The sequence below is a fragment of the Pempheris klunzingeri genome, chromosome 4, assembly GCF_042242105.1.
Source record: "Pempheris klunzingeri isolate RE-2024b chromosome 4, fPemKlu1.hap1, whole genome shotgun sequence".
In the NCBI taxonomy this organism is placed as follows: domain Eukaryota; kingdom Metazoa; phylum Chordata; class Actinopteri; order Acropomatiformes; family Pempheridae; genus Pempheris; species Pempheris klunzingeri.
The window spans coordinates 8687157-8697548 of record NC_092015.1 but is presented as its reverse complement, the minus strand read 5'-3'; the positions used below and the strand labels follow the sequence as shown (position 1 = coordinate 8697548).

Here is a 10392-nt window from a genome sequence, read left to right as displayed (position 1 = left end):
AACCAGGGTTGTTTTCTGTCAGAAGTACTTGTATAACTGCGCTGCTAAGCCTGTTATCGCAGTCACATTTTTATTGAGAAGGAAAAATGCCCTCAACATTTCAATGAAGCAGATCACATCCTAAAAGTGTTCACCTTTCTATCAGCTCTGCGGCCTGTGGTTTCTCTGTCAATAAAGGTGTTGTAGTCTCGCTGTCCGGGTGTCTGTGCAGAGGGGGAGGCAGAGGGCAGGTCTGGGAGTCGCAGGAAGTTTGGGAACAGAGAGCTGATTGATCGCTGATCTGACAGCTTTAACTGGAGCGGAATCGTGGCTCCGGATAACTCTTCTCCCTCATCAGACACCAGAGCACAAAAACATGTGGACCAAAGACGCTGTAATGGCCGAGGAAGGACCTCACAGCTGAATTTGTCGCCTTTTTTTTTGTCTGGACTCGTTTTTACGTGAAATACTTTGGTTTATTTATGGGCGGCGACATCAGTAGAAAGTGTAAGGTGAGTGAATGAGATCAGTTCTCAGTTATTTACATGCTGAAATCATGAATGTGGTTCAGAAGCTACGAGATAAAAAAAAAAAACGCAAATAGAAAGAAGATGCTGTCAGAAGTGGCAGAATGTCAATATTGTGTGCTGGATGTCGCGTTTTTCTAGGTAATTTAACGTAAAATTAAATTACGGTCTCTGTTTTTACAGTAAAGGTAGTGGACTATAAATAAATCCATGTTGTGGTGGAGAGGGCTCTGGGCGATTTTAGCGTTTTAAGTGTGTGTGTGTGAGAGAGAGAGAGATACAAGATGTCTGGTTGGTCTGAAGGATCCCCTCCACTGGATCAAAGTTGTCTAAAATGGAGCTATTGATCAGCTGCTGATTGATCAGTGACCTTCCTACCGAGCAGCAGCAGGAGGGTCAATAGCTGCTTGTGCAGAGCTCGTGTTAGTCAGCCTCAGGTAGCACCAGCACTGGGGGAAATATGTGAGTGGCATCGTTTCATTTGCAGATATTCCAACATGTTGTACTTTAAAGTCAATGTTGTTATTGGGTCTTTGAACAATATAACAGACAAGTGGTTTTAAAGAAATAATTATAGTGTAAATTAATGGTCAAGAATTAGAGGCTTTAACATTAGTTTCAGTAGCAATGTAGAAATATTCAATCACAAGTCAAAGTTCTGCATTATTGAGTGCTGTTCTGAAAGTAAACTTTAAAAAACACATGATGCAGCAGATTGGCCTTCCAGACTGTTAGATTATTATATTTTACATTATTTGGCTACTATCACTTGTACATTAAAGTAAGCAGCATTTTGATCTCAGCAGTCATACTTTGAGGTAATTTAATCTGTCCCAATGAATCATATTTCACTAGATCACTGTAGGTTTTATTTGTAAAATCTGCAAAGCTGTGAGTTAAACATGGTTAAATGAGTGAATTTACCTCTAACATGTAATGGAGTAGAAATGTAAAGTGCTTCAAAATAGTAATTAAATACAGTGACTCTGTAAATGTAGTTAATTAGATTCTACTGTGATCATAAGGCACCATCTTTTATCATCTAGAGAGAGGGACCGGCTCCTGAGCGTCGTCCCAGTCATGGCTTCCTCTCCAACATGGGGGTCTCCATCACCCACAGACTGGGACACTCTGCGGTCTTCTCTCGGCCCGTGGGACCGTCCGTCCCCAGACTCCTGCTGCCCCCAGAGGACAGAGCTGAGACGTCCAGCACAGAGGGGGCTCCTCCTGCTCTCATCTCTGGGTTTCTGCCTGAGTTCCCACTGCATTCATTTCCTGGACAAGACCGTTACCAGGTACCAGGAGGACCGTAGCACTGAAGAGTAAAGCAGTTTCAGCTCTGAGATGACTGTGCTTCTGTGCTCACAGGTCCTGGGCTTCATAGCCAGAGGCTCATATGGACCCATCTTGAAAGTGAAGGACGTTTTCAAAGAGAAGACCTTCGCTGTTAAGGTTAGTTCAGCAGTAATAATCACTTCTGCAGCTGCTGTAGAAGTACAACACATTTTTAGTGTAATGATTTTCATTGTTGCATAGGTTCTGCCAAAGTCCGAGATCTTGAAGCACGACGTGCTGGAGCAGTCCAAAGAGGAAGTCATCATTCAGGTATATTATATACAGCGGATATTTCTCAGATGTGGAAAAAGGAAAAAGGTGGCAACAGGTTTAAGTGCTGTTACTGAACTGATCTCATACTTACAAAAGTGCTGTAATGATTAGTCAGTACGTTGATTATTGGATGGAAATAAATAACTATTTTGATCACCAATTTATAATTTTTCAAGCAAAAATACATATACAGTATTTTCTGATATTATATGCAGAAGTTAAGTGCTAACTTTTTTGTTTGGGGCTGAAGGATGAAAGATTCAATCTAAGCTCATGACTTTCGGCTCTGGAAAGTTCTGATGGGAGTTTTCTAACCACTTTTTGACATTTCATAGACAAATGACAAATTGAGAGAATAATCATCAGGTTCATCTATGATAAATTAAGTGTTATTTGGTGCTCTTATGTATTCAAGTAGAAGTAATATTGCCTAAAACTCTGAATAGAATTAAACTTAATAAAAATGTTAATAGCGAATCAAAGCACAAGGTAAAGAGGATATCACTGCTAAAAGTGATATTTTCCTTGCAAGCAAAGGACAAAGAGGAAATGGTTACGTTAGATTTTTAAAATGAAAGAATTAAAAAGCAGAGTTATTATCCACTCCTTCATTAAATTGCCTTTTTCTGTAAATGGCTCTTACTGGAAAGCACACGACATATAAAGTTACTGTCTGAAATTGTAGATGCGTCTGAATCATTTGAGATTTTTCAGGCTACAATTCCAATTCCAGCACCTTTAAACAGGACCTCGCTCTTTCATAAGGCATCCTGTGGACTGTAAGCAGTTCCCTGTCCATCTCTCACTCTTCTATTCACTCCCACTCTGTGTGTGTGTGTGTGTGTGTGTGTGTGTCGACTGTTGCGTTGCAGCGGCAGCTCAAACACCCATTTCTCCACAATCTGCAGGACTGCTGGCAGACACAGCGCCATCTCTTCATTAGTGAGTTAATAATTACAAACGACGGCACAGTTCGACCCTCCTTCCCTCTGCTGGCCTTCCCTTCTTCTTCTCCCTACTTGTGGTCCCATAGTAACATGAAGTCGTCTGTTGTACAAGCATGCTGAGGAAATGCTGCATCCTTACAAATCCCAGTACTGGATACTGAAGAGGTGCACTGCCATCTAATGAGAGTGCTGGGTAAGGCCTGTGCTGCCTGTGGATGTGTATCCAATTCTAATAAGGCTCAAGTAAACTCAAATCAGACTCAGATTTGAGCAGGAATAGCATCAAATCAGTTAACAGGAGAGTAACGAGGCAGAAGCATGTGTGCTTTTAACTTGACTCAACCTTATTCCTTCCTTCTTTCTTTCCCCAGCAACATGGGATGAGCAAATCTAGCATTTTTTCCCCTTTTGTCTTCATTTCGGTCATTTCTGGTATTTTATTTCAGAACATGATGGCCCGCGTTAACTCAGTAGCTGCTTTCAGAGACATAAGAGGTGTCTGTGTGTCTCGTCCTCTGCAGTGTGCGACTACTGCGGTGCCGGAGACTTGTACACTTACTGGTTACTGAAGGGCCAGTTTGGGGAGGATGAGGTTCGGCTCTTTGCCGCAGAGCTGGGCAGTGCGCTGGGTTAGTGCTCATCACATCCGTGTTTGGCTCTGACTTGTATTGACACAGATATGTTTGTTAAAAGGGGGATTTTAAACACAGACCTCTATATATTGTATTCATGTTGAATATTCTCACTTTGTTTGTTGTTTCTAGGATTTCTACATGACTTAGGGATCATGCATAGAGATGTTAAGGTATAATTCTGTCCTCATCCTGACATATTTACATATGCATATTTATGACTTTTTATGATAATAATTTGACTGTTTTTTTCAGATGGAGAACATTCTTTTAAGTGATCGAGGTAATGCTTGTCTTTATTTTTCTAACCTATGTAAACCTCAGAGGAGACATTAGTGTCTAATAGCAAAGACGCAAGTCAGACAGGTCGCAGCAGCTGAAAATGTTAACCACATGCACCTAAAAACAGGAATAAAATGGCAAAAACACATCAGATTCTCTTGCAGAAATGTCTGCTTTATTCTAAATCACACAGTGTACAAATATTATGCAAACGTACACGAGCTTGTGTTTTGACATGGTTCAGGTCACCTTCGTTTGTCTGATTTTGGACTCTCGCGGCGGCTGAAACGAGGAGGAAAAGCGTTTACAATATGTGGGACGATGCAATACATGGGTGAGATTCTGTTTTCATTTTCTCCTAAATGCAATATATTTCTGGTGAGAATGTATTTGTGGCCGTCTGAGCTGTTGGTTCACTGCATGAGAGCAACATCGGAGCCTCACCTGCGTTTTGCTCCCATTGGATTCAGTTGACCAAGTTATGACTGTGATGCACCTGTGATGTAGCTACTTCACATATTATTGCTTTTGGTGTTTGTGATTCCTTTTCCTTGTCTGGGTTATGTTGATCTATCATCTTAAGTTTTTTATTTCATTCTTATTTTACTGTTTTGTCTGAACAGCTCCTGAAGTTTTAAGCGGGGGTCCGTACAACCACGCTGCTGACTGGTGGTCTCTTGGAATTATGTTGTTCTCACTGGCGACAGGACAGGTGATGACGCATTAACTCAACATTTATTAGCTCCACATGTGGTTCCGTGTAAACTATTAGTCATTACGGTTTGCATTTTTCATTTTGGGCTTTGCAGTTTCCAGTACCTGCAGAGCCGGACCACGTCACCATGTTGCAGAAGGTCCGAGATTTTCCATACGTCCTGCCCACGACCTTCAGCTCTGCTCTGATCTTACTGCTCACCGAGGTTTGCAAACGTGATTCTCTTCTTCCTCATTTATACGCTGTGACCCATCCGAGTGAAGCATTCCCATATTAATCTCTTTCAATTCCTCTTTGTTGATGCAGCTTTTGTGCAAGAGTCCAGCGAACCGCCTTCGTAACCTGGACTCCTTCAAGATGCAGGCCTTCTTTCGTGGCACTTCGTTTGACTCTGTCATCCTTCAAAAGACGCCTGTTAAAGTCATCCTCGAGCTCAGGAATCATCCTGATTGGGCGGCCAAAGCAATGAGAGGCCTTTCACTGGACTGCTTTGATGACTTTGACTGTGATAAAATCCTTCATTCTCCCTCTGAACTGTCTGCTTCTCTGGCAAGTGTGGACCTGAGCCCAGCCACAGAGCGGACCTGGAAACCATAAGACTGGACTGTTTCTGGGACGGATTACAGACCGCAAGTGAGAAACTCTGCAGATGATAAATCTTCCTCTGATGCACGTCACCTCTTTGACTTGGTTTTCTATTTTTACAGAGTTTTAAAGTTCCCTTTTCCTCTTTATGTACAGTATTAACAGATTTGTTACCTACTGTGGTCCTGCAGCCAACTGGCCCATTAGTGTTGTCGGTGTATAAAGAAGCACTGCTAATGTTGTGGGATCACTGCAGACTTTTATCATCATCTATCTCTGATTTCCCTGCTCTCAGGCGTACTTGTGTTAATATTTGGATATTAATGGTTGGTTAACTGGGAACACGTGTTTCACCGAACACCAAAATAATGTTGGAATATTTCTGTACAACTTCATGAAGCACAGTCATTAAATCCTAGCATTCCTAAATGAGAATTTTGTTTCACTGCACATAATGAACATTATTTGCTATATACTATTTATAAAAAAAAATATTTCAAATGCAGCGCTGTCTCATCAGTAGAAAAAATGTGCTAATCAAGGTCCCAATTTATGAATGTGAGTTTTTGCAAAAATATTTTACATATTAAAAATTTATTTATTTGGATTTGTAGTTGTGAAAACTATAGTCAGTCTTGTGTTTTATTATGTGTCTGCTGTATGAATGTTGTTTTAAGCTTTAGCTACCATGAAAATAAATCTTTCTTACTTCTTTTAATAAATCTTTTTTAATGTAGCATATATATACATATATATATATATATATATATATATACGCCAGAGCACGTAAGTTGAAGTTGAAAAATCTCACCTCAAGGTCCACACAATAGCTGCTCTGGAGCTTTCAGCTGTATTACTCGATCATCCTCACCAGTTGTCATGACATTGTTTCTTGAAAGTTAATTCTTGACCTCGGAAACAGCAGTTAACTAAACAATCTCACCGCGAGGTCCATTTAGTAGCTGCTCTGGAGGTCAACAATGACCTTTTAAATCACTTTTTTTTTTTATTTCAGTTAACTTAAGGTGTGTTTGAAATAGTCCTATAGGATCTATGTCCTGCTGTTTGGCACCTGGGTAAAACACATCAAGTGTCTCACTCTAAATCAGTTATCATATGAGTGTTGTACCTGAATACATTATGGCCAACTTTCAGCCTTGGGTCGACCTATTTAGCGGAGCGCTCGCAAACCCATAGAGAACAACCTTAATAGGACAGAAAATTGAGGACCAGATAAAGTATCATCATTAAATGTTTTTAATTAGGTAACAGAGAAAAAATCCAGTGTCCCGGTGGAGGCCGCCATGTATAATTGCTGCACTTCTTGAAGTCATGCATCTATTTAAATCTGTATCTCCTGAATGGGAGTGCACCAGCTCCTCCTCCTCCTGCTGCCACCTGACATTGAATTCCCTCTCAGGCCCTTGTCTTAGACAGGTCCACCATGTCTGTGTTGTGGCTGTAATAGTGGCAGGCAGTCCAATGACCCATATCTATTTCCAGAGGCACACTGACCCACAATAGTGAAGAGAGGAGTCCCCTGAAATGCTGGCAAGCCGTCCCACTGAGTCTAACCAAATAGTAATATTACATAATGGAACGCACAACAGAAAAGATGCAGTTCCCTGAACGTAGCTCACACTGCAATGATACACACCAACATAACTGAACACCCCTAACTTATCACAACTAAATTAGAAAGATAGAAATGATCCTGTCAGCCCCTGCAAAGCATAATTTAATTCCTCTGTATTAGTAACATCACTTCATACAGAATTTAAAAGAACTAGCCTCTATAATTATCAGCTTTCAACCAAAAGCCTATATTAACATGTGCATGATGCATAGAGGGGAAAAGGTTGAAAAATTCCTTCTTCAAAATGGGAAATGATTTAGCTGGCCTCATTTTTTTCCGGTCTAATCTGGGCCATATTACCATGTTCATTTACATTGAGTAGAACCTGGAAATGATTTCTATTTCTGAAACGTTCCATCAAATTCTTTACAGTTTAAAGCTCACAAAAAGAAGCCAGCAAGTGCACGAATTGCTCTGAGACTAAAACACCCCTGTGAATTTGAGCGTGAGGACCAAATTATCAGGAGACTTGAAATGTTCCTCTGGGCACATTTTTACTAATTAAAATAAAAATAGCACGCCATGGGGTATGGTTAAACGCTTAAATTAGGTTGCTATAGGGGTAGAGGGTGCTGAAAGAATACATTATTTATTACTTCACAATCCACCTGAATATGGAACGGGACCCAAAAAGGTTGAGTTAAAACACTACAGTTTGTATTTAAAACTTAAAGTTGTAAAATAATTGTGGATGACCATCCAATTTACACATACACTGCAAGGTTGGGGGCACTAGACTGACTTATTCATCGCAAAATGACTGAATAAAACCTTAAGTGGCCACATCAGCTTGAAAAACAAGCAGCTGCATTTTTTTTTTTATTTTGTCTAAATAGAACAGTGATTCATCAGAAATCTTCTAATTTATATGGGTCAAAGGTGGGTGTGCAAGCTCCGCCCAGGGGTGTTGGCTTATGAGGTGTGACATACTTGGGCTGGATACAAACTAGAGCTGACTGAGACTCTCCGTCAGTCTTCGTCACATCAGTGGACAAGACGCGTTTGATTTTTACTCCGGCTGTCAGGTAAGAACTTCTGCTGCTCATCTCTTCTCGTCTTTTTGACTCAGCTTTCTTAATTCAGGGTTGTATCACTGACTCTGGCAGGTGAACCCATAATCACTTGTGTCAGGCTATTACCTGTTAACTTGGAGCTGTTAGCAGGTTGATGTAAACAGAACTGCAATGGGGACAATTTGGGACATTCATTAATATTTAAAGTGGATCTAATTTAAGTTTACAGCAAAGATGTCCAAACTGATTTTGTTTTGTTTTACCTGCAGCTACTCTTCACAGCATCTTTTACACCATAAAAACTATAAAATATTTTTCTGTGATTTTAACGTTTTTAGGCTTTTTATGCCCTCAACTTTTTTAACATGTGACTTTCATCTATGCTCATCAAAAAAGACTCTAAAGTTTTTATCTTTTGCTTCCTTAATATTTTATCCTCCCTTTGAAAATTAGAATAAAACTTAACATTTTATAATGTTTGACTTTTTTTGGTTGTTAATGTGCAAACAACAAAATCATACAGCTGTAGGACAATCAGTCGCTCAGGATGACGCACCGGTTGCCTACGCTCTCGGAGGCGCAGAAGAAGGAGCTACATGAGACCGCGCTACGCATAGTTTCTCCAGGGAAGGGCATCCTGGCTGCAGATGAGTCTGTCGGTCTGTAGCACTCCTCCTGTCTTTCCTTTAAACTGTGGATGACATGCATGCTTTTCATTTTGCACTGAAACAATCACAGTCAGCAGTCAGTCTTTTCACTGATAAAGCCCATCCAGTCAAAAGAGTGCTTATCATGGATATTAACATCTCGTCTGCACATCCCTCGTGTTGATTACAGGCAGCATGGCTAAGCGCTTGGCCCAGGTTGGAGTGGAGAACACAGAGGAGAACCGCAGACAGTACCGGCAGATTCTCTTCAGTGCAGACGATCGCATCAACAGCTGCATTGGAGGGGTGATCTTCTTCCATGAGACGCTGTATCAGCACTCTGATAACGGTGTGCTCTTTGTCAAAATGATCAGGGACAGGGGCATCCTGGTTGGCATCAAGGTGTGGCAGTTCACTACTAAATAGCATAAATGTTGAGTAATCATTGTGGTAATACATTGAAATGTGTCATTATGGCAATGCATTCTGGGCTGATTATTAGGCGTTTCTGCATGTAAACAGTAAACATGATTGTCTGTTCCTTATTCCTCAGGTTGACAAGGGTGTTGTCCCCTTGGCAGGAACCAGTGGAGAAACCACCACACAGGGTCAGACAAAAACAGCTTTGGTTTAGTTAACTGCTGATATCACTCTTAAATCCATTAGGAGCATATTTAACAGGACAAGTAATGTTTCTGAAACCTCTCCACAGGCCTCGATGGACTGTCAGAGCGCTGTGCACAGTATAAAAAGGATGGAGCCGTCTTTGCAAAGTGGCGCTGCGTGCTCAAAATCAGTGATACCAATCCATCAAAACTGGCAATTGCAGAAAATGCAAATGTTCTTGCACGTTACTCCAGCATCTGCCAGCAGGTCAGAAAACAATCTCGTGTAGCGTGATGGCTTGTCTGTACATCTCTGAATTGTTTTGATAACCTTTCATTTCTCTGGCAGCATGGCATCGTGCCCATCATAGAGCCGGAGATTTTGCCCGATGGAGATCATGATCTGAAACGCGGCCAGTACATCACTGAGACGGTGGGTTACATGCTGCATGTGTGTGTGACATTGTAACCACATGAGTAAGACCTGTAACAGAGAGCAGGGGTGGGGGGGCGTACCAAACTTCTGTCTTGTTTTGCAGGTCCTGGCTGCAGTGTACAAGGCCATGTCAGACCACCATGTGTACCTGGAGGGCACTCTGCTCAAACCCAACATGGTCACCGCTGGACACAGCTGCTCCACTAAGTACAGCCCAGAGGAGGTTGCTATGGCAACTGTCACCGCCTTGCGCCGCACCGTTCCCCCAGCTGTCCCAGGTAAGCCAGAGCGCTGGAGAGGGTTTTTTTTTTTTTTTGCATATATGTATGAAGCTTGCAGAGACAAAAAGAAAGTAAAATGATATTTTCTGCTCCACCCAGGAGTGGCTTTTCTCTCAGGTGGTCAGAGCGAAGAGGAGGCCTCCGTCCACCTGAACGCCATCAACAACTGCCCTCTGGCCAAACCCTGGGTCCTTACCTTCTCCTTTGGCCGAGCCCTGCAGGCGTCTGCGCTCAGAGCCTGGAGAGGACATAAAGAGAACGAGAAAGCTGCCACTGAGCAGTTCATCAAGAGAGCAGAGGCATGTCTCACTCTTATTTTCTGCGGATAAATCACATAACCTGACCCTTTATTTTACCACAAACTGTTTAATGCTGTTTGCGTGTTTAATGTCCTCTCTGTCCACAGGGCAACAGTCTGGCATGTCAGGGGAAGTACAGCAGTGGTGATAACTATGGCGACGTTGGCCAGCGCTGCTACGGTTCCAGTTACGCATACTGA

General features: G+C 41.8%; 2 protein-coding genes across 2 annotated transcripts; both read left to right on the top strand.

The window, feature by feature from the left end:
- Positions 1 to 461: 461 nt before the first annotated feature.
- On the top strand, positions 462 to 5654 carry LOC139200126 (ribosomal protein S6 kinase-related protein-like). Its single transcript, XM_070829360.1, has 12 exons — positions 462 to 491; positions 1553 to 1801; positions 1875 to 1958; positions 2043 to 2111; positions 2987 to 3056; positions 3583 to 3690; positions 3826 to 3866; positions 3949 to 3976; positions 4220 to 4309; positions 4599 to 4687; positions 4785 to 4895; positions 4997 to 5654. Exons 1-12 carry the CDS (start codon positions 462 to 464, stop codon positions 5285 to 5287), a joined length of 1260 nt encoding a protein of 419 aa, XP_070685461.1. The 3' UTR covers positions 5288 to 5654.
- Positions 5655 to 8471: 2817 nt separating this feature from the next.
- Positions 8472 to 10392, top strand: aldoca (aldolase C, fructose-bisphosphate, a). Its single transcript, XM_070828772.1, has 8 exons — positions 8472 to 8583; positions 8762 to 8973; positions 9125 to 9179; positions 9284 to 9444; positions 9526 to 9609; positions 9716 to 9890; positions 9993 to 10192; positions 10300 to 10392. Exons 1-8 carry the CDS (start codon positions 8472 to 8474, stop codon positions 10390 to 10392), a joined length of 1092 nt encoding a protein of 363 aa, XP_070684873.1.

What these genes read in the sequence shown, in the direction of transcription:
- LOC139200126 (XM_070829360.1), top strand. Translation starts at nt 462, where the DNA reads ATGGGCGGCGACATCAGTAGAAAGTGTAAG. An exon ending in TCATGCATAGAGATGTTAAG is followed by an intron (nt 3,867 to 3,948) that starts GTATAATTCTGT and finishes TGTTTTTTTCAG; the next exon opens with ATGGAGAACATTCTTTTAAG. An exon ending in TGATCTTACTGCTCACCGAG is followed by an intron (nt 4,896 to 4,996) that starts GTTTGCAAACGT and finishes TTGTTGATGCAG; the next exon opens with CTTTTGTGCAAGAGTCCAGC.
- aldoca (XM_070828772.1), top strand. Translation starts at nt 8,472, where the DNA reads ATGACGCACCGGTTGCCTACGCTCTCGGAGGCGCAGAAGAAGGAGCTA. An exon ending in GCATCCTGGTTGGCATCAAG is followed by an intron (nt 8,974 to 9,124) that starts GTGTGGCAGTTC and finishes CTTATTCCTCAG; the next exon opens with GTTGACAAGGGTGTTGTCCC. An exon ending in GCCAGTACATCACTGAGACG is followed by an intron (nt 9,610 to 9,715) that starts GTGGGTTACATG and finishes CTTGTTTTGCAG; the next exon opens with GTCCTGGCTGCAGTGTACAA.